The sequence below is a fragment of the Mya arenaria genome, chromosome 8 (genome assembly GCF_026914265.1).
Source record: "Mya arenaria isolate MELC-2E11 chromosome 8, ASM2691426v1".
NCBI classification, from domain to species: Eukaryota; Metazoa; Mollusca; class Bivalvia; order Myida; family Myidae; genus Mya; species Mya arenaria.
The window spans coordinates 59,538,098-59,561,602 of NC_069129.1; the positions used below are offsets into that span (position 1 = coordinate 59,538,098).

Sequence of the window (23,505 nt, forward strand, 5' to 3'; positions counted from 1 at the left end):
TGCCAATCATTAAAGGTTAACTGGATATTATAGTAAACAGTTTTGTATTTTCATCACACACTCTTTATAACTCACATTATTTGCCTTGATCACCCTGACCCTGCCAAGCCAGTTGGTCACCGTGATGATTCTGGACAGGATCTCAAAGGAGTCAATCCTTCCATAAACAGCCTTCACCTTGCAGTAGGAGACGTACGCATCTGACGCTGGGTCAGGCACATTCTTCTTGATTTTGCCGTCTAGCCCTGTGAGATCTTTCAGCAGAATCTGTAGCTCATCGAACCATTCCTAAAACACATTTTTACCGTCAGATTTAGTGGACTTAGAAACAGAAGTAAACATAGTAACATAGTAAGTTATGTATTTTCAACAAAGAAAACCAACAAAATTTATTTACAGTCTACCAACCCAGCAATTTTTACGAGATATTAAATATTCCTTATTATACAGATTTATATTGGCGAACAAAAAGATGTATTAACAAAGAATCTGGTTAAAATCATATCCTCAATATACACTCTGCCTGAGGACCTGATGCTTAAGTATAGAAGGTAACAATCTTATGATCTTTCTGTCTGCCAATCAAAGGTCCACATTAGATATCATTTGTTGAAAATGAGCTTGGAGTCAATATATTGTTTTTGAGATTTAGACCTTAGACATTCAAGCCAACTTTACAAATAAAAATTTGTGTAATCTGAAACAGCCCAGCTTGTAGCGCAGCTAACTACAGAACATATGCATCATTACATCATAGAATCAAACTTTGCCATTACCACAATGTTTTTTGTCAATTATATATATTTTATTGTTATAAATCATTAAAACAAAAAAAATGTCAGTCAACATTTGTAAGTACTTGTGTCTTGTTAACAAAAATGTAAAATGAGGGTGCCAACTATGTTTCTTTGTTGAATTAACTCAAAATGGATGAAAATGAAACACATCAGGTATTCTTGTAAGCCGAGACTTAAAATTTGATATCAATTTTTAAATCTAGATTATTCCTAATATAAATTTCAATGGGTCTTGCCACAAGCAAGAAATATCGTACACATTAGTCAGAAAGATTAACAAATAAACAAAAACAATCGTGCAACTACCTTTCTTTGCAGGAACTCAATGTCTGCCTCGAAACTGTTGCTAGTTGTATTCTGGACAACCTCTACCACGACAGCTGTACACGCCCGCATGCCCGAGGTGGGCAGGACACTGCGGTGGTCAAGAACTGCGTTCATCAGACTGGACTTTCCCGCCCCAGTGTTCCCAACCACAGCTATCACCGTCTTCGGGAACGTCAGTCTCTTCTCAACGTCAGCAAGCTCTTGCCTGTATACATTTCATGGCATCATAATAGCAACAGTGTAAAGTTGTATAACTGACATATCAGTTCATCTGCCATATTATCTTAAAACATTTCATATATTATTTGATGAACAGGGTTCGACACTATTAAACTAGAATTCCCAGGGATCCTGAATGGACATCAACATTTGTAATCAAATGTCCTTTCCTGAGGTCAAGTACCCAGTAATTTTCATTAATTTGTCCTAGTAAATTTTACAATTCTTTTCACATCAAGTATGGTGAAGGGGCTCTTTGATTCTTTAATTTTAAGTCAATGACATGCTGTGAACCCACCCAATGGGTTACTTACACATGATTAATATGCATGATTGATACTCATAGAATTTCTTCCATGTTAAATACTCAAAGCTTTTTAGACACTGTTTAAAACATATATATATATTTCTCAGCATCAGCCAGTTACAATGATAAAGAGTTAAAGAGCCTTTCCACCATTTCCTTGCAAAACAGCAATCATGACCCTATGTGGATCATTTAGGGATGTTTCAATTTACAAAACTCTATGTATGCAGATATACAGCTATACAGCCATGACTAAACCGACCAAATAATTTGTGTCCCCCATGAAATTTGTTTTATTCCAGATCAAGGGACCTCTTCATTATCAAACACTAATGAAGTTTCAATGAATTAGTGTTTAATCAATGGAAAACAAACTTCAAAGTTATTTTCATTTTAATGAAAAATTAGAATGAACTTGAATATCTCTTCTGGTGCTAAGATATAATAACAAAAACCTCTCCCTAAAAGCAAAAGATTTACTGTAATTATGATTTTTCTACAAACCTCCATGCCTGCACTCTGGGATGGCTGTGCAGGGTTGGCTGTCCGTCAAACATTTCCTTCAACTCAGAGATCACTGTTCTGCAACTGCAAACAGATATGATTTTTTATTAAAATGCAGTTGTTGTTTTTATAATCTCACAAAGTGCAGATTATAAAATATAAAATACAAAAGTTCTAATTACTTTCTTATGTTCATAGAAAAAACAACAGATAAAATTCCAAATAAGGCCTAAAAAAATGGTTTGGTTATGGTAATATCCTTTTAAACATAGGTAGGGTAGGTAGGCTTTTTATTTTTTATTGATTTTTTTTATTAGGCTTTATATAAGAATGTTATTTTCATCAATTTTGTTTAGGTTTTTTTTTTTTTCAAAATGACTAAAAATGGTAGGGTCGGTGCCTATTTCGTAGGTAGGGCCCAATAACCCAAACCAAATGTTGTTGTTTTTATCCAAGACAATAAATACTTTGTGTTTTAAATTAGTGAGCTACTTGTTGACTTTATCATAAACTTGCATGAATATCAACTTATAAATATAAACACTAAACAATGGCCCATTACCTGTTTACATGCCTATCCACATATGCCAGTTCCCTCTGGGCCTCGGTCTGGTGCCTGTTGTATATCTCAATCTCGGTACTCGGCCCTGCGGTGGGGCTGGAGCTCGGGTAGTCATCTTCCAGTCTCTCTTCCTTAAGCTGCATCTTGGCTCTCAACTTCTCCAGCAGGTCCTTTGCTTTACTTCGAGAAGAACTTGGTCTTGATGTGTCGCTGGCCTTGACCTTTAGCTGTTCCTTGACCTCTGAGACTTGTGTCATCGACAGATCATCCAGGTCCGCTGTCTGTGTGACATCCAACAGTTGCGTGCACAAACCACTCGGAGAATCGAATGATTTATGATGTTCTTTGTCTTTTCTTGTTATGACAATAGATTGTGGAGATTTAAATTCTGTAATTGATTTTAAGCTCGACGTTTTTCTTGGTGTACTTTGTTTAACTGTAGACTCATTATTAAGTCTTATTGCTTTCACTGATTGACTCATTTCCTTATCACTTTCATCACTGATGAGTTTTCGTTTTACACTCTTATTTTGCTTATCACCATTATATTGCTTAATCTCTGTAAACTCTGAATCAGATTCTGTATCACAAAAATCAAACGCGACATCCATATTACTTTCTTTGGCTGGAGGCTGTTGGATCTCATCATCATCATCATCATTCAACACATCAAGGGGACTAGCTTCTTCTTCAGTTCCACCATCTATATCACTATCACAGGAATCATTATTTTGCTGCGGAGTTCTATCACTATTTTGCTCATGATCTTTTTCAATTGTGGCTTGTTCTTTACTTCCCGGCTCAAAATCAATCTCGTCAAAGTCATAGTTTGTTGGAATGTCATCATTCTCATCATCAGAAAATTGACAACTAAGAACACTTGTAGTATCTTCCAAATCTATTTTCTTCACTTTAATAGGTGTATTTGAGCTAATTCTGTCAATGACTGGAGACTGTGTTTTCTTAGAACCATGACATTCAGCATCCATACATTTGAGCACAGGGGACATAAAGGTTGCTTCTAGATCAACTGCTGTTCCTCTGACTTTGGAAGGTGTTTCGGATACAGGTTTCAGCCAACTGGTATGCATGATTTCGTTGTCACTATCCATATCATCGTCTGTGTAGCAAACACTATCTTCAACTTTGTCAATAGCTGTATTAGATATGTCAGTAGCACTTTCCTTCTCATGATCATCCGCTGCACTAAATTCGTTCTCAGATTCATCACAAATGTTGTCATCTGTCTCAGCATCATCATCTGTCCCTGACACACTTTCACCTCTAAAAATATGAGAGGCTACCTTTTCTTGCTCTTTCATTTCACTTGCATCAGAAAAGGATACTTCATTCTCAGTAACACAGGTTGCAGTATGAGTGTCATCCTTCTCTTGTGATACATTTGATAATGCACAGTTCTCTTCAGTATCTATACTTGTTGCAGCGCTAACATAGCCATCTTTGTCCTCAACCGACTCATCTTTTTCACATAAACTTTCTGACATAACTTCATTTTCTGAGTATTTGCCATTTGTATCTAGGCATACTGAATCATTCTGATCTTTGGGAGTTTCAACAAGCTTTTCATCATTGATTTCCTGTGGGTCTATTGTTTGGTGGACTGGCTCTCCTAAATGACTGTGTTCTCCAACTTCAAACACTTCCATTGTTTCTTTAACAGGTTCAATGCAATCAACGTCTGACGGCAAATCATGTCTTGAAGACTCCTCACCACCTTCATCTTTACCAATCTGTTGATATGAGCCTTCCAGGTCTGTCAAATAAACATCAGCTTTAGCTTTAGAACTGCTTTTCATTTTGTATGATACATGCGATGCCAATTTTAAGACTTTCTTTAATCCAGTTTTAAGATTGTTAAAGGTATTCATGTGACTAGTTGTTTCCTTCTCCTCCTTGTTAGAATTTTCTCCAGTGCATCTTCTTTTTCTTTCAGTTTCATTTCCATAATTTTCGGCAATTTCGGCTGAAATATGTCTTTTTCTCTCAATCATTTGTTTCTTAGGTGTACCATTGGTTCCAACATATGTTTCTACTACTTTTTCTTCAACACTTACAGTATCTGATCTGGTGTCTTCAGCACAAATTTTCTCTGAATGTTCCATTTCATTATCACAACTATTACTCATTGTGTTCACATCATCACTTTTACCATCACAATGACTAGATTTCATGTCAACTACATTGTCAACTAAACGAATGGTTTTCAATTTAGAGTTTTCATAACTATTCTCTTCTTGTTTGTTTTTATTATGACAACTGTTACTCTTTGAATCAAAGTCTTCATCACATATTTCATTACAGCTATCAAAGTCCATAGCTGTGTCTATTACATTATCAGCATACATTTTTAATTCTGTATCTACTTTAGGCACTTCATGACTGTCATTTAAAACATGTTCATTTTTAGACTGTTCTTTAGCTTCATCAGCCTCAGTGCTTGGACTTATGGCACAGTCTTCATCAGATTCTTCATAGTCAGACTTTTCATCATACACTTCACTTTCATAGTAATCTTTTTCTTTATCTGAGTAGTCAGAAGCATACCCACCCTCGTCACTCACTTTTTCATCTTCATCATCATCATAGTCATATACAATTGAGTTTGACAGCGTAAGATTATTGTCACTAGTTTTTTCTACAGAATCAGCAGTCGTAGGCCCAATGTCAGGTAATTCTGTTAAATCAAATGCTGAACCTTGAGTAGACACTATAATACAATCAGAATTGTCATTTTCTTCCGACTGATTTTTTATCTCCACTTTAACATCATCTGTATCTTTTGAAGGTCCAGACTCCTCCTTGCTTTCCTGCACATTTTCAGGAGCTTTATGTTCAACAAAACACTCTAGATTTCCGATTGCATTATTCTGTTGAACTTCAGTAGATTCATTTTCATTTCTCTTCACCCTGTTTTCAGTTGGACCACCTGAAGTATCTTTTGTAAATTTCAATGACACACCTGTCTCAGAATTGCAGACTTCTTCATCTTTTGATTTACAAGGACCACCTGCTTCTCTTTCCTTGTTTTCATCTTTAAAAACCGTGGGTTCCACATGTGTATTTTCAGACATTTCTATCACTTCCTTCTCAGAACTATCATCATCTACCTCTCCATCAACTATTTGCTCCAAGTTGGCCATATCTGGGTCAGACTCAACACATGTATAGAAAGTGTCATCAGTTTCTGAAGCATCTGTCTTTTCACCTTCAGACATGCTTTTAACATGTTCTTCAAGGCAATCAGAAAGTGGGACCTTTTCATTAGCAAAGGCATATTCTTTATCTACTACAGCCTTGCCATCAGATTCTTTCAAGTTACTGTTTTCAGTACCAACTGAAATGTTATGCATTTCTGTTGTAACTGTCATTTTAAACCCAGACTGTTCATTATCATCAAATTCTGCAGTGCAAACACCAAGGGGATTTTCTGATTCAGAAAATTTATAATTGGTTTCATCAGCTAATACTTGTACTCCAATATTACCTAAGAATGGTTGACTAGTTTGAATGCAAGCATCTTTTGAAGGAGACACAAACTGAACCATGACTGATTGTGATGTTTGAATTGAAACCTCTTTTGTTGGAGACTTTAACTTGCTTTTGTTTGCTACTGGACTGTTTGTAGGTGTAACAGAAAATGATGAATCACTTCCAGAGACTGCATCCTTTATTGCACTTATTTCTTTCATTATAGAGTTAAAGGCACCTTCAATATCACTACTCTCAGCATGTTTGTCTTCTAACACTTGCGTTGTACCTCGCTCACTCCTTACCTTCTCATTTTCTTGGAATGGCAAGTCATCATTATTGCTTTCAACCATCACATTACAGTTTTTTGGCACATTTATGATTGCAACTGCTCCAGTTTCACTCGGATTCTCCACTCTGTTGTTAGGAGCAGCAGCTTCATTAAGATCAGTTTCTACATTTTCTTGATTACCAGTAGCCGTGTCGATATGCTCTGTATTAACACATACAGCATCAACTGCAGTTGCTCCATTCTCGACACATTCAACATTACCCAGTCTCCCACAAGCTTTATCATCAGGACTTTCATTGGCAGATCTTTTATGACTTCTTTCAGTTTCCTGTTTTTCTTCCCATGAGCATTTCTTTAAAAACACAAAAAGAATTATTGATTTCAATTAGTGAGAACTAAACACAGACACCAAAATGAGACTTTTTAGAAAAACAAGCCTCTAAAAAAAACACTGAAAGTATGTTAGTGTATAAATGAGTATCCTATCTTTAAGTAATATAACGTTTCAATAGGTGAGCACCAGGTCCTAATTTCTCAAACATTTCTAAAGCTAAACAGGAGTTAGTAGCTTATTTCAATTACCGGTAGCCAAAATACATACTTAACCTGAATTTTAATAAATGAAAAATATTTTATTGTGGTTATCATAAACACGAGCTGTCACAGTATGTGACAAATGCCCCCGAAAGTGACATTGACCTATGACAATGTCAATACATGAAAAGTTTATCTTGCCTTTACGTGTCAAATACGTACGGCAAGTTATTTTAAATTGCCTCTGAACATAAAAAAATACCACCCATACTTGACAATCTACACTGTTATGTCCTTATATTCAGCATTCCATTGTGAATAAACACTAAGTGTATCTTTCACCTTAGAGGTAGGGACATGGGTCTTGTAGGCAACACGTTGCCTCGGTGTGTCAAACACATGTGGCAAGTTATTTTAAAATCTGTCCATACAAGAGAAAGTTACAGCCCGGACAGACAAACTATACTCTGTGTCCTTATATGCAGCACTCCATTGTAAATAAACACTAAGTGTGACCTTGAACTTAGAGGTAGGGGCACGGGTCTTGCATGCGACACTTCGTCTTGGTATTTCAAACACATGTGGCAAGTCATTTTAAAATCTGTCCATACATGAGAAAGTTAAGGCCCAAACACGACAACCTATACTCTATGTCCTTATATATGCAGCATTCAATTGTGAATAAACACCTAAGTGTGACCTTGACCTTAGAGGTAGGGACATGGGTCTTGTACACGACACCTGGTCTTGGTATGTCAAACAAATGTGGCAATGTATTTTAAAATCTGTCCATACAAGAGAAAGTTACAGCCCGGACACACCAAACTATACTCTGTGTCCTTATTAGCAGCATTCCATTGTGAATAAACACTAAGTGTGACCTTGAACTTAAAGGTAGGGACACGGTTCTTGCACGCAACATGTCGTCTTGGTATGTGGAACACATGTGGGAAGTTATTTTCAAATCTGTCCATACAAGGGAAAGTTACAGCCCGGACACGATAACCTATACTCTATGTCCTTATAAGCAGCACTCCATTGTGAATAAACACCTAAGTGTGACCTTGACCTTAGAGGTAGGGGCACGGGTCTTGCACGCGACACGTCGTCTTGATATGTGGAACACATGTGGCAAGTTATTTTAAAATCTGTCCATGCAAGGAAAAGTTACAGCCCGGACACGACAACCTATACTCTATGTCTTTATATGCAGCACTCCATTGTGAATAAACACTAAGTGTGACCTTGACCTTTGAGGTAGGGGCACGGGTCTTGCACGCGACACGTCGTCTTGGTTTGTGGAACACATGTGGCAAGTTATTTTAAAATCTGTCCTTACAAGGGAAAGTTACAGCACGGACACGACAACCTATACTCTATGTCTTTATATGCAGCACTCCATTATGAATAAACACTAAGTGTGACCTTGACCTTAGAGGTAGGGACACGGGTCTTGCATGCGACACGTCGTCTTGGTATGTGGAACACATGTGGCAAGTTATTTTAAAATCTGTCCATACAAGGAAAAGTTACAGCCCGGACACGACAACCTATACTCTATGTCTTTATATGCAGCACTCCATTATGAATAAACACTAAGTGTGACCTTGACCTTAGAGGTAGGGACACGGGTCTTGCATGCGACACGTCGTCTTGGTATGTGGAACACATGTGGCAAGTTATTTTAAAATCTGTCCATACAAGGAAAAGTTACAGCCCGGACACGACAACCTATACTCTATGTCTTTATATTCAGCACTCCATTGTGAATAAACACAAAGTGTGACCTTGACCTTGACCTTAGAGGTAGGGACACGGGTGTTGCACCCGACACGTCGTCTTGGTATGTGGAACACATGTGGCAAGTTATTTTAGAATCTGTCCATACAAGGGAAAGTTACAGCCCAGACACGAGTTATTGAGCCGGACACACGGACGGACGGTGCGATTTTAATATGCCCACCTTTGGGGGCACAAAAAAAAGTATTACGCAAATTATTGAAAACTAAAAAAAAGCAAGCTTAGCTTAATTCTAAAAGATATTGGGGGCAGATGATAATACAAACCAGTTTTCTGACATCCTCTGGTGTGAAGGTCTTGGTAGCATGTCTTGTTGTTCGCCATTCTCTTGCTGATGGACACACCTTGTTCTCAGCTGGATTGACGGGCTTCTTGAATGTACCTTCCTGCCGGGGGAAACTGGGATATACAGTACTTGTATACAATGTTCAAAGAAAATCTATATATATAATATAATCAAAGTTAAGATACTATAGCTACTAAAGCTGCAACAATTCACTTAAATCTTGATTTGATTTGATTCCAATATCAACCATGGCAATTCGATTATTTTCAATTTGATTCATGTTTCACTTATTGCTGTATTTGATATTAAGTTGCGTTTTGTATCAGTCCCTCTTGGAGCTCGAAATCTGCGCGCTCTCTTGATTTGAGTATTTTAGGGGCATCTTTTTAATGAGAGAGACACCATGTGACTAGGCTACTAAGAATGAAACTCTATTATTGATTGGATGCCAGATTAACTATACACCAATCGCACACCGTTTAACGAAATTCGACATGTTTAGAATGCGGATACAAAGGGTCATCTTGTACATGTATGTTTAATATGCGGATCGAATCGAATTTTGGGGTTTCCGTATTGTATCATACCGGTTTTTTTATGCATCTGAGCGAATCGTTGCACCTCTAATAGCTACCAATTATTCTTAGTGATTTCATATCCATAGATCAATGTTTTCCTGCAGTTAAATTATTTTTAAAAGGATTTATTTTAGTGACAGCATGAAAATGATTATAATTGTTGAGATGTTTAACAGTTTATTAGCTAAAAATAATGGCTGGCACAAATTAGAACTAACAAACTGACAACCTTCTGAGCGTGTGACTATACCTGAGATGAATGTGCCTGCTGCAAGGTTGAGTCTTCATGTGCTGGATCAGACTGGTCAGTTTGTACACAGCAACATGCCTCAAACTGGAAAAGTTTTCAAGTGAAACTTTCAAGCCAACATAACAGCTGATTTGCTTTTGTTTACATAAAGAAGAACCTTTTACTAGGGTTTTAGCTTAAGAATAATGGACGGGAGCTGCACCCTGCTCTTTTCTGCTGTCCTAATGGAGACCAGCATGTGTACCCTGCTGCCTTCCTAATTTAATGCTTAAAATAATCAAAATTTTCATTCGTTTTGATTAAAGCTAAATATGTATATTATAAATTCATACAAACTTGAATTATTTGGCAGTTAAAACCTACCGTTACTTTAATTAAGCACAATTCCATCTAGTTTTTGTGAAATTCATGATGTTCAAGTTCTTCAATGCCAGATACAAAGTGCCCTTACCCCTAAGCACCCTGTCCTTTTGAAAACCTGGCTAAAGCCCTACTTTAACAATAACATAAAACTTAATCTTGGAGCAATGGGACTCAACACCATATCACTGTTAGATCATGTAGATCAACTCTAAAACCTATAACTGCAAAACAACCACCAGACATGAACAAGTACTTGTACAGAAGTCCAATTTAGCACAAGCCCTCAAGCCCTGCACTGGCAAATTGCTTTCAGGGCTTGCTTTAATATTTGTTTTTATATAGCAGGTCCTTTCAATAAACTTGATGCCAAGCCTTAGTGTTAGATCTCAGCCCTGTCCATGCAAAAATCTGGATTCACTGTTGACTGTTCTAGTTGATTGCTGATAATAATGTGACAATTACCATCACAATTTCAAGAGTAGATTAGTTACCATGAACTGGTGTTCGGAATCTGGCTGACGCACCCTCATCCCAGAGGGCAGCCTCACCCCCGTAGGATGGCCAAACGTTACCCTATCACCCTCCCGCAACACACAGAATCCTGAAAGCAGGAAATGAAACATATCCAATTTAATACACAAAATCATACTAAACTGTCTGGAAAATGGAATTAGCCCAAAATTAGGCAGAACTCTATGAAGCCATTTTATTATCCTGACTTCCTCTTCAAAAGGTTGATGACTTCCAGTAGGAATTGAAAGTATTAACTTCCTTGCCTTCAATTCTGAAAGTTTTTATTCCAAACATTACTTCCTTGCCTTTAATTCTGAAAGTTTTTATTCCAAACATTTAAGTTCAAAGTCTCTCAATTACTTAAACAAGAGCTGTCACAGAGACAGCGCGCTCGACTATTCCGCCGCTTTTTAGTGTAAGGATTGAAAAGTTTTGGCGAAACATGCATGGATCACTGTTAGATTAGATTTCAATGCAATACATGATGTGCGGAGATATTAACATAAATGTGGTTACATGCAAAATTTTAACCAGAATTTTTAAGTGTAATAATAAAGGGCCATTATTTGCAAAACACAATTATCTAACTTGATTATTCAATTAGATTGGGTGGTTGAATACCATTGTATAAACTCTCAATGCAATACATCAAGTAGTTGCTGAGATATTATCCTATGTGTTCTAACATGCAAGACCTTAACCAGAATTTCTAAGTCGCATAATAAAGGGGCAAAAATTATATAATATGAAAGATAGAGTTATCTTACTTGATTAAATAAGAAGGTTAAATGGTTGGGAGCATGTGTGTAAAGTTTCAATGCAATACATGATGTATTTGCTGAAGCATTGACTTAAAAGTGGTTACATGCAAAACCTTAACCAGAATTTCTATGTTGAATAAAACAGGGGCCATTATTTGAATTTAATGCAAACTAGAGTTATCTTACTTGGTTATTTAAGAAAATTGGATGGTTGAGTACCATTTTATAAAGTCTCAATGCAATTCATCCTTTAGTTGCTGAGATATTAACCTATGTGTGCTTACATGCAAAACCTTAACCAGAATTTCTGAGTCGAATAATAAAGGGCAATTTTTTAGATTAAATGCAAACTAGAGTTATCTAACTTGGTAAATTGAGTAGGTTGGATGGTAGAGTACCATTGTATAAAGTCTCAATGCAATACCTCAAGCAGTTGCTGAGATATTAATTTATGTGTGCTTACATGCAAAACCTTAACCAGAATTTCTGAGTCGAATAATAAAGGGCAATTATTTAGATTAAATGCAAACTAGAGTTATCTAACAGGGCTTTTTCTATAGTACCCACGGGTCCGACTATCGGACCCATTCCCAAAGCAAAATATAAGATATTTTTCCCAATCTTCAGAAAAAAATCCCAATCCAAAAAAAAAAAATTTTTTTTTTTTTTTTTTTTAGAAATTCTTTATACCTGTGGTTCATTTTCAACATTCTAATAAATTACGTGATGTGAAGTTTTTTTGGTACTTGAACTCAGAAATCATTGATTTTCATCACATTCAGAGATATGAAATATCTGTCATGATTTATTGAAATAGATATTTACACCCCAAGGATTGATATTTCAGCCATTGTGGGTCTTTTAAAGAGAAAATAAACTAATATTAAATCATTTCCTAATTCACAGGAGACTAGACAGCTTTTTCTTTTCACTGTAAAATTTCCCAATTTCCGCATTTTCACGACGCAAAATTTCCTTAATGTCTAGGGTCTTTTTCCCAAAATGGGCAGAAAAAGCCCTGTCTAACTTGGTAAATTGAGTAGGTTGGATGGTAGAGTACCATTGTATCAAGTCTCAATGCAATACCTCAAGCAGTTGCTGAGATATTAATTTATGTGTGCTTGCAGCAAAACCTTAACCAGAACTTCTAAGTCGAATAATAAAGGGTCATTATTTGCATTAAATGCAAACTAGAGTTATCTAACTTGGTTAATTGAGTAGGTTGGATGGTTGAGTACCATTGTATAAAGTCTCAATGCAATACCTCAAGTAGTTGCTGAGATATTTACTTATGTGTGCTTGCACGCAAAACCTTAACCAGAATTTTTAAATCACTAACAAAGGCCTATTATTGGCATTAAATGCTAAGTAGAGTTATCAAACTTGGTTAATTAAGTAGGTCAGATGGTTGAGTACCATTGTATAAAGTCTCAATGCAATACCTCAAGTAGTTGCTGAGATATTAACCTATGTGTGCTTGCACGCAAAACCTTAACCAAGGGGTGACGCCGACGCTGACGCTTGGGTGAGTAGTATAGCTCTCCTTATTCTTCGAATAGTCGAGCTAAAAATCTTCAAAATAAACAAATATTCTGTCAGATCAAATTTTGGACTAATTTGAAATTAAAACAAGTCAATTCTACAAACAAGTCAATTCTACAAAAGTGGATTCAAACAAAACATTTTAACTCAGGAATTACTGAAACTCCTGACTTAACAGGGCAATCAGTCTCTCATCTAAAATAAGATCACAACTATAGTTGACAAGGTGTGTACCTGATATCTTGATGTTGTTGATGAACACTCCATTGAGGCTGTCATCATACAGTGTATGCTGGTTCCCTTCCTGCCTCACCACCCTGGCATGACAGCGAGATAGGCAGGCACTCTGTATGTAACTGCTAGAGTCTATCACATAGTCGACCTTGTCCACACTTCGCCCAATAATGCATGTGACTTTGTTAAAGCTGAAAGGCAAGACTCAAGTGTGTATAAAACTATATCACAAGTTCTTTAAAGCATCAAGTCCCTCATATATATTACATTAAAATATAACAGTGGTTAAAATTAGCACAAGCCCACTGGTAAAATGCTTTCTGGGCTAACTCAAATTCTGGATTTTATATAGCAGGGCTTGTTCAAAAATATGTCAAGCATTAGTACAAGAATCTGGTCTTGTTTATCCAAAATACTAATTTCCATGACCTAACTAATGTGCTTATATGCGAGGTCTTTATCAGTAAATATTTTATAATGGAATAATCTTCATGAAAAATTTTAATAACTCCGCGAGTGTCAAGATTGAATAATACAATTTATAACAATCCGCCATGTGACCATATACCAGGTCAGAACTTAGAAGAGTAATTCTACATAAGCATGCTTAACTTACTCCATAACATCAGCAACCCCTGATTTGGAGGCAGCTGGTCCAATCCTTCGCAGATGAAACTGCCGCAAACCATGGCTATTCTTTGTCATTGTGTATCTGAAATTGGAGCACAAATTTGATGCCATCATTGATATGGCAAGTTAAAAGTTAATTCAGCAAAATCAGTTCAGCAGACCAGATCAAAATAATTTAACGACAGATGTTTGTAAACTAGAGCTATCACTGAAGGTGATTAATACCCCCGAACGCCGCCCTGATATGAAATTGCAGTCAACTATTTGGAAAGCCAACCTATAAATGACAACTTTATTTTATGGACTATCGTCAGTTTTTTTCATTTTTAACAATACTACACTGATTTCGAAGCACTTGAAAGTTTTGAACATTTATGCAAATGTCAACAAATAGCGTATGTTCATCATAGTTTTGATACTTAACACTCTGTTAACAAATATGGAACAGTTACTGCAGTGCTCTTGTGGGTTTAATGCACTTTATAATATAATATAGTTATGAGTGGAACTGCCAATGAAACTATCAAATGGTCTCTGTAGTATGTCGGGATAATATTTAAAGCTCTGCCAACTAAATCTCTATTCACAAATAATTCCATCTACAGTCAAACCTGTATTAAGTGGCCACCCTTGGGAAATGATCAAAGTGTCTGCTTAAGACAGGTGGCCACTTAATCCAGGTTTGACATTTCGGCCTTTAGCTTTATTCAGAGATGGAGTATGTATCTTAACCACCACCTCACACCACAATCAGTAACATCTGTATCAATATTATTGAAGAAGGCTGAATACAAATACATTTGTATAGATAAAATAAATTTATTTCAAATTTGTAAATAAAATACAATAGATAAATGTTGATACAAGGCATAAACAAAACACACCACATATCAGTCTACACATTTCACGCTTACGCTTAAGTAAGAAGTTGATTCGAGTCCTTCCACAGTTAAATTTCTTGGCAACACTTCTTGCACTACGGCCGTTTTCTAATAACTTTATAAACTCGACACGTTCTTTTAGAGTCAAACACTTTCGATTAGTCTTAGTTTCAGCCATAATCAAAGGTAAAAACATATCAAGAACAATGCATTGTAAATATCAGTTCGTAGAAATATAAATCCGTGCACTTTAAAAAATAATATTAAAGTGCATAAAAATCGTAACTCGTTTAACGCCTTCGAATGACAATGCAAACTGTGAACTCATAAAACCGATGTTTTTGTCGGTATTTAATAATTATCTTCGTAATTATTTAATTATCTTATTAATTGTGTCAATTCTGATCAAAACATTCGCCGACGTGTAATAAACATGATTTCTCGATGAGTAAACACGCATTGCAATCGTGTGATGCAATATTCATTTTCATTGGATGACGGAGATTCCCGAGGCCGTCGTTCTTTTCCGTAAAGTTTTATACGCAATTAAAGCTGTGTATTGGAAAAATTTATAAGCGGAAGTGTCAGTGACAAGGGATTAGTGGCCGCTAATTAGTGTTTATATGGCTTCATGGGGACAAAAATTAGTGGCCGTGGCCGCGTTAGACAGTTGGCCGCTTAATGCACGTACATTATATAGTAAAAACGTACGGGGGGAATTTGAAGTGGCCCGTTAAGGCAGGTGGCCATTTAAAGGAGGTGACCTTTCAACCAGGTTTGACTGTAGTAGTTTTCAAGTTATTGTCCGGACAAAAGTTTGACAAAAAACACAGAAAAAGGCAATAACTCTGTAATTTGCTAAAATAGTGTAATGATTTTTGTACACTGAACTCCTTCTCATTGTGCTGTACCATTGTATAAAGTTTTATTACATTCCATCAGCTAGTTTTCAAGTTATCCTCCGGACAAGAAAAAAGTAACAAAGGGCAATAATTCTGTAATTGGCTGAAATAGAATTGCGGTTCCTGTACACTGCACTTCCTCTCATTATGATCTATCACTGTATGAAGTTTTATTAAATTCCATCTATGATCTAATAGTTTTTAAGTTATGCTCCGGACAAGAAAAAGTAACAAAGGGCAGTAGCTCTGTAATTAGCTGAAATAGAATTGCCGTTTCTGTACACTGCACTTTCTCTCATTATGATCTATCACTGTATGAAGCTTTATTAAATTCTATCCAATAGTTTTCAAGTTATGCTCGGGACAAGAAAAAAGTATTAAAGGCCATAACTCTGTAATTAGCTAAAATAGAGTTATGGTTCTTGTGCACTGCACTTCCTCTCATTGTGCTTTACCATTGTATGAAGTTTCAATAAATTCCATCTAGTAGTTTGTAAGTTGATGTCTGGAAAAAAAATTGACAGCAAAAAAAAAAACAAATTAAGGGCTATAACTCAGTAATTAGCTAAAGTAGAGTTATGGTTCTTGAACACTGCACTTCCTCTCATTGTGCTTTACCATTGTATGAAGTTCCAATGAATTCCATCCAGTACTTTACAAGTTAAACTCCGGACAAAAAAAATAACAAAGGGCAATAACTCAGTAATAAGCAAGAATAGAGTTATGATTATTGTACACTGCACTTCATATCATTATGCTCTACCATTGTATGAAGTTTAATCCAATTCCATCCAGTAGTTTTTAAGTTATGCTCCGAACAAGGTAAATTGCAACAGACCGACCGACAAACCGACCAACTAACCACAGGGTGACTCCAATATACCCCCTTCAAACTTCGTTTGTCGGGGATATCAACATGTACCGTATGCCCAGGGCTTTCAACATGGTCCAAATCTAAGAGTCAATAACTAATTTTCAACAGTCATGGTCCATTTTTCTAGACCAACACCCCTTTTAAGTTTTAGAATAGTAAAAGGTGCCGTGTCGTTTATGGCCCATAAACATTTACAAAATGGCAGACCGTTTAATCGAAACGGTCACGTTATTAAATATTCCCAGTATCTTCTGTGTCGGGTGTAATTGGCGGTGTCGGAGTCTGAAGTGAGGCAACATTTCACTAAACTTGAAAAAGATGGTCGTACGAAGATTCAGTGCAACTTCTGCGGAAGGTTATTGTCGACAATGACAAATCATATAAAACACATCCAGTTATCTTAATATTAAACAATAAACTGTTGCAAATTTTTGTAATTTAAAACTTTTCAAATATAGTGCTTCTATGACTCCTTATCAGATATACACAGCACGATTGCAATAAATATCAAGTTGTTTACGGTTACCTTAGTCAGATTTGGAATTGGGTGGTGAATGTTTAAACCAGCTGTTTTAGTTATTTAAATTTTAAAGTTAAATACTACTACTAACACTTCCAGAACCACTTTAACCACCACCACAACTGGCACCACCACTGCAACCACCACTAAATAATAACTAATACCAATAATATATTGAATGATGATCATTAATCTGCTGGTCTGCAAGCAATGACAGAACAATGTACCACATGGATTTTCACATTCAGTTAGCAACAAACAAGTCGCATCTCTGTTATCCAACAATGCCTAATTAATATTTACTTGTTCATTCTTAAGTTGAAAGCTAAGCACAGTTTCATCCAAACGCAATGGTACTAAAATGACAAAATATGTTCACAATTTGTCTATACGCAAGAAAGGCAATATATTTTAGAACCTGTGTTATATAATATTACCGCATCAAAGCGGTTCCCTCCAAGACTTAACAGGGGATCAATGGGCTCATCGTGCGCAAGTTATTGAAGTTCATAAAGTTGAGCATTAAATAATCCCACATTTTCAGTCTACAATTTTGCAACTTGAGACAAAAGCAAATTCTGTGAACAACCATATTGTCTGTCAGCATATCACATTTGACGCAACGTCTCGTAAAGTTGTTCGAAACGTGTTGACACATTGTGCGAAGTATTGTGCAACACAGGGGAGATAATCTAGGACTATTTCTTGACACTTCCCATAAGGTTGCTCCAGTCTTCTCCCTTAGTACAGTGCAAACGAATGGGCTGAAACTGGACCGATTTAGTCTTCTATACTGACTTACGAGAATTGGATTTTTGACGTAAGTATCAATGATTGCTTTCCACGTATATTGTGACGGAAAGGTCCCGCTATGCATGTAGTTTAGCAATATATCTAGAAGTCCGTATTTCGATAACAGTCTGTAAAAATCTGGTATACAGCCACGAGATTGGTTATTATATCCAAGGTACGTACACAGTCGTATGTTGAACACCTGTTTAGCGATATATGTATTTCGGAGCCGACATAATTGCCCGAAAAATTGAAGTTTTCGCAAATCCACATATGTTTCAATGGGTGGAATAGCTAAAGCACAGAGTGACCAGTCTGTATTGCTGCTCTTATGGGGTGATTGCATATATTTAATGCAAAATCGGTGCGCTCTTTCTAGTTTCAGTAAGTCTGATGGCGATATGAATGACCATAATTCACACCCATATAAAGTCTTCGGTATGACAATAGATGCATATATTGTCTTTGACGTCAGCGGGTTAAGAGTTTCAGGATGTAAACCACTATTACAAATGCTGATGAACGTTCCCTTCAGTTTGGTACATGCGTCACGAATAATATCCGAAGTATTTAGATGCGCGTCACATTTAATTCCCAAATGAGTATAGTCCTTTGCTTCATTTAGAAGTTTATCACCAAGTTTGAATGTTCGTCTACTCTGTATGTTCTTACATTCATTAAATACCAATATTGAACATTTGTTAGCATTATATGTATATCTCCACTGTTTTGAATACAACTCGCAAATGTTTAACATGGAATTAAGTCCACTGACAGAAAAAGAGATAAGCACTATGTCATCTGCCACTGTTGGTGATCCGAGTTTCATGTCAAACATGTATACAAAAACCATGACCGCTATTTTGTAGAGTGTTAATTAGTTCGTTGATGTATAGGAGGTAGATCAACGGCGAGGCCTTGCCCCCCTGCCTGGTACCCTGCCGGACCGGAAACCACTCGGAAATATTGCCCAGGTAGCGAACACAGCTAGTCATATCTCGGTACATCGCTGCATAACTTAATATGGAAGTGGGGTCCATCTTACACTCCTTTAATAGTTTGTAAAGGATTCCGGTGTGCAACACGGTATCGAATGCTTTCCTACAGTCCATAAACGCTGCGTACACCATAGACCCATGTTCACGTGCAATATGTACGCTTTCACGAAGGACAAATGACGTCATGGAACACCCAAGACCTTCCTGAAAAACACCTTGTTGTTTATTGATGTTTTCCATAATACACTCTTTACTTCGCACTAAGAGTATCTGTTCATACAACTTAAATAGAACCGGAGAAAGGGTAATTGCTCGATAATTGTCAGGATTATCCTTCGGTTTCTTCCCACCTTTATGTAGTGCTATTTCAGTGAATTGGGAATGTGCCCGTTTCTAAGCATCCACCTAAAAACGTTAGCAATAGTGTGGGATAACGGTTTCGTCGCATGAATAAGATGTTCGTATTGTATGCCATCCATCCCAGCAGCTTTACCACGCGGAAGAGCGGAAATGACGTCATAAACCGTATCCGGAAGTACTGTAGCGTTACGATCTGGTTCCAGTGAAGCGATAGTATCCTGAACCTCAGCCATCACCGACCGTTCCCAGTCGATGTAGTCGTCTGCTTTGTCCGACGGCGTGTATAGATCCCGGAAATAGTCAGCCCAACCATCCGTTATCACTTTGGGATCTCGTACCATAAAATCTGTCCATACAAGGGACAGCCCGGACACGAGTTATTGAGCCGGACACACAGACGGACGGACGGATGGTGCGATTTTAATTTGCCCACCTTCTGGGGCATAATAAAACAACATCAAAGGACTGAATAGTCTAAAATAATAGACGTTGTATATGCGATTCCTAACGTCTAAATGGGTTTGTGAAAAAACGGGGGTTTTGAAAAATATTGAAATTGTATTTAGAGAAGTATTTTATGTTTGAAATAGATAGCAAAGGTTTATAATCATTTACCATGTAAGTGCAAAGATGTTTTGCACAAAACAAGCTTTAATCACAGAATTTACCTTTTCAACAAAACGAAACTTGACTGACACAGACAACAATTATGCCAAGCGTAACAACTCGGCCATGACGAACATCTGTGGGAGATATTATATACATCAAATACAAAGAAATCAAATCAAACCTACCACAATCAGTTATTGATTTCAAGCTTTAGTTTTCGCTATCATCATTACTTTATTTACAAAACCCATAACCTGGAAGTTGCGTCAAAGTTGGCGCAATATTTTTCCCACCATTGTCGGAAAGTAATTGAACCCAAAGAAAAAATCCCTAGTCATACCAAGGGTGCTAAAACGCGGTACCCAGTATCTATATTGGAAACAGCCGATATCGAAGGTTATGATACCGAATTAATATGTTGATACCTGTTTTTTTGTCACAGTCGGTACGGGCAAATACAATATTCTCTTGAAATCCCGGTATCGATAGGCCCGGTCACAATAATATTTTATGACTTTGATTGTGTTAAAACCGAATAGTTTGTTTGGATAAACGAAAATGGTATATAATTAACATGTATTAATGGGTTGACAGTCCTGTTAAAAGTATTAACACACTGTTAATCTTATAATTCACACGATATTATCAAAGTTGATATTTATACTTGGCGTGATTAGATTAATTTATTATTTAAACATGTAATGCATAATTTCTACAATTGTATGTATACAATTTAACATTTGTGAAACCGAAGCAATATGTAGGCATTAATGTCCTGGTACGCTTGTTCAACCCCCTACACACAACTTTGTTCAACCCCCTACACACAACTTTGTTTACTGTTGAAGGTCTATTTTGGACGTTATTTTTTTCTTACCAGCATTTCATTGGCCAGACGACCATGTTCTAGGAAAATAGTGTCTTGATTTCCATACAGGTCCATAACATTTGGGTGAAATGAACTATGGCTGTCTTTCAGGACTTTCATTCTGAATTCCTTTCTTTTCCTTCAATATTCTGCGGTCAAAAACGTGTAGACAACAGCGATTGTGCTGTGCCCCTTCACTACAGCGAATTTTGAGCTACGGAATGATTTTTTTTCTCGCCAAAATCCAGATTTTTACGTTGTTAACACTAACGTCTAGTTATGCAAGTTCTAGATGATCAGATTTTAAATTCTATTCAGAACTTTTACATTTAGAACAGCTCATAACCATTCTTATGTGGAACTACATTCTCCATTTTATTTTATTTTTTACTCGTATAAACCTCGAAAAATGAAAAATAAGAAACCATACTCACTGTTTACATCCATATTCCACTCATTGGCACTATAACGAAAAAGACGCGTTGGAGCATTTTCAACACATAACACAATGCTATGGCTCCAATTATTGCCCGCCGTAATTAGAGGAAATGAACAAAGTATCCTGGCAAGACAAGTGCAATCTCATTAAGTCAGACCCAGTCACCTGTGCAATTAAGGTGCTTTGACTTTAGGGTGGAAACTTTCATCAAGCATGTGTTGAAAAACAAATTTGAACCAGTTGGTCTACTGGTGCTTAAACCCGGTACCCGGTACCGCCCGGTACGTTGTATCACTTTCTGATACCGACTTAAGTATTACGGGGATATTATTGTCGATTATTGGCGAAAATAAAATTATTTTGAGCGAAAATAAGCAAAAACATGTCTGATTATTATCGATTGTTTAATATATCTTATTTCTTAATATAAGGTGGTACTCGTCTTCTAATTCATTAGAATCACAAAGACAATGACGCAATTTTATTTTTAGTCTATCATAAATACCAGTATAAAGCATTATTAAATAATTCGAACTTATTCATAATTTTGTAAAAGCAATTGTAAGATTTCTTAACGCTATATAGTCTTATTAAGAGTCGACTTCAAATGTGGTGAATAAGTTTTCTATACACATTTTTACAGTTCACCAGACCGTGAACTCTTCATTTCCCTTCTATGGCACAAATAATAATATATATATATACAAAGCAGTGTCTTTGTTTTCCAAAAAGAGAGGAAGAAGCCCCAAACTCCTTTCACGTGGCATGCGTCAATGATGAAAAGTAAGAAAATGCGATCATTTTAGCATTTCTGCCTGTTTCAAGTTACCTTCTTGCATCATTTGAATTAAAATTGCTATACCATACATTTTTTTCGGATAAAAATGAACGCTGCTCAGGTGTGCGCTCTGTGAAGGAGATGTGCACCATTATTAATCCAACTGGTACCTTTGATAGCACTGTGTAATGAGGCATACTTTTCTTATACTAGTAGCTCATAGTCACAATTTGTTAGTCAAATTAAGTACGGGTCCGAATGGAAGTTTAATTTACATGTATAATTTATTTATTTTATATTTACAATATCATAGCACTGGAAAGCCATGAAGATTTTTTTAACTTATAGACAACTCCCCAAAGCTGTTGTATAGTGTATGAAAACAGTATATAAAAATCATCCACGACCTATTCTCGAGATGCACCGCCATATTGTGGATGCCTTGTTCTCTCTCTGAAACATGATATTGCATTTGAGCTATTTTAACTGTCATTTTTACCAAACACAATACTTAACACATATCGTTAGTGACAAATGAAGTATTCATTAAGATACACTGATCATTCACCATCTGACCATTGCTTCTTACCTTGACTCCGTAAGCGTAGCCCAAACTGGAAATGAGCACATTTGATCCCCGCTGACTACCGCCATCTATTACGGTCCAAGTTATGCCGCGGTCCTCCAAGATAGTCTCCGTCAGGGCCCCATAGTGAGACTGTTCTACTACTGGGACGACCTCGGTTAGGTTCCGGCCGATGACGTCAAAGGAAATGTTGTCTATGTGGCTGTCATCGGTTCCAGTGTAGAACGAGAAGTAAAACTCATCAAACGCAGGGGAATTCAACACCGGAAGGACATGGTCGTCGATGTCGGAAAGCTGAAATGTAATACGTTATTACATCGGAAACCAACTTGATAGTTTATAAATCAAATATGGATATAATCATTGGCTACTGTTTCGATGCTACGTGTCATCTTACCTCATCTCTATAAAAGCCATAAGACAAATCAATACGCACATAATGAACGTATAACAAGGTCATGCATAACTTAATTACTGGCTTAAATGATCTAGACATATACTGTACGGAAACTGAAACTGACAGCTGTTTGCATAAGCACATGTTGCAAAAATATCTTTTATTGTTTGACATAAAACTAAATGGGTTAGTTTGTATTAAGTTTGTGAATAGCATTGTACCAATATTTTTAATCAAAACTACAGAAACAAACTAAACGTACGCATATGCGCCACATATCCCCAACGTACGAAATACCGGTGGTTACCAATTACCGGTGTAATATATGAAACCAGTTTAGGAATGTTAGAAACCATGGGTTAAAAATATAGCCAGTCATATTTGTGTTTGTATCGGTGAGAATTCAAATCTTAATACAAACTTGTAAAGGCGAGGTATATAGAATATTTTACGACATTTTTGTTTCAAGATATATATTTAAATGTAGCAAATGGTGTTGTGTAACCTTTGATA

The 23,505-nt window shown here is 36.6% G+C and overlaps 1 protein-coding gene across 3 annotated transcripts in view; it reads right to left on the minus strand.

The window, feature by feature from the left end:
- Positions 1 to 20,225, minus strand: part of LOC128242920 (uncharacterized) — a 44,412-nt gene extending 24,187 nt beyond the window's left edge. For 2 of the 3 annotated variants that reach the window (XM_052960355.1, XM_052960353.1), the window contains exons 1-10: positions 20,110 to 20,225; positions 13,975 to 14,070; positions 13,359 to 13,549; positions 10,800 to 10,909; positions 9,946 to 10,029; positions 9,098 to 9,217; positions 2,717 to 6,849; positions 2,155 to 2,238; positions 1,104 to 1,329; positions 76 to 288 (exon numbers count right to left, since the gene is read on the minus strand). In XM_052960355.1, the coding sequence (XP_052816315.1) occupies positions 76 to 288; positions 1,104 to 1,329; positions 2,155 to 2,238; positions 2,717 to 6,849; positions 9,098 to 9,217; positions 9,946 to 10,029; positions 10,800 to 10,909; positions 13,359 to 13,549; positions 13,975 to 14,063 (5,250 nt within the window). In that variant the 5' untranslated portion in view covers positions 14,064 to 14,070; positions 20,110 to 20,225. Of the gene's footprint in view, positions 1 to 75; positions 289 to 1,103; positions 1,330 to 2,154; positions 2,239 to 2,716; positions 6,850 to 9,097; positions 9,218 to 9,945; positions 10,030 to 10,799; positions 10,910 to 13,358; positions 13,550 to 13,974; positions 14,071 to 19,930; positions 19,993 to 20,109 lie in introns of those variants that run through there. The other variant, XM_052960354.1, reaches the window with a different exon arrangement.
- Positions 20,226 to 23,505: the final 3,280 nt, after the last annotated feature.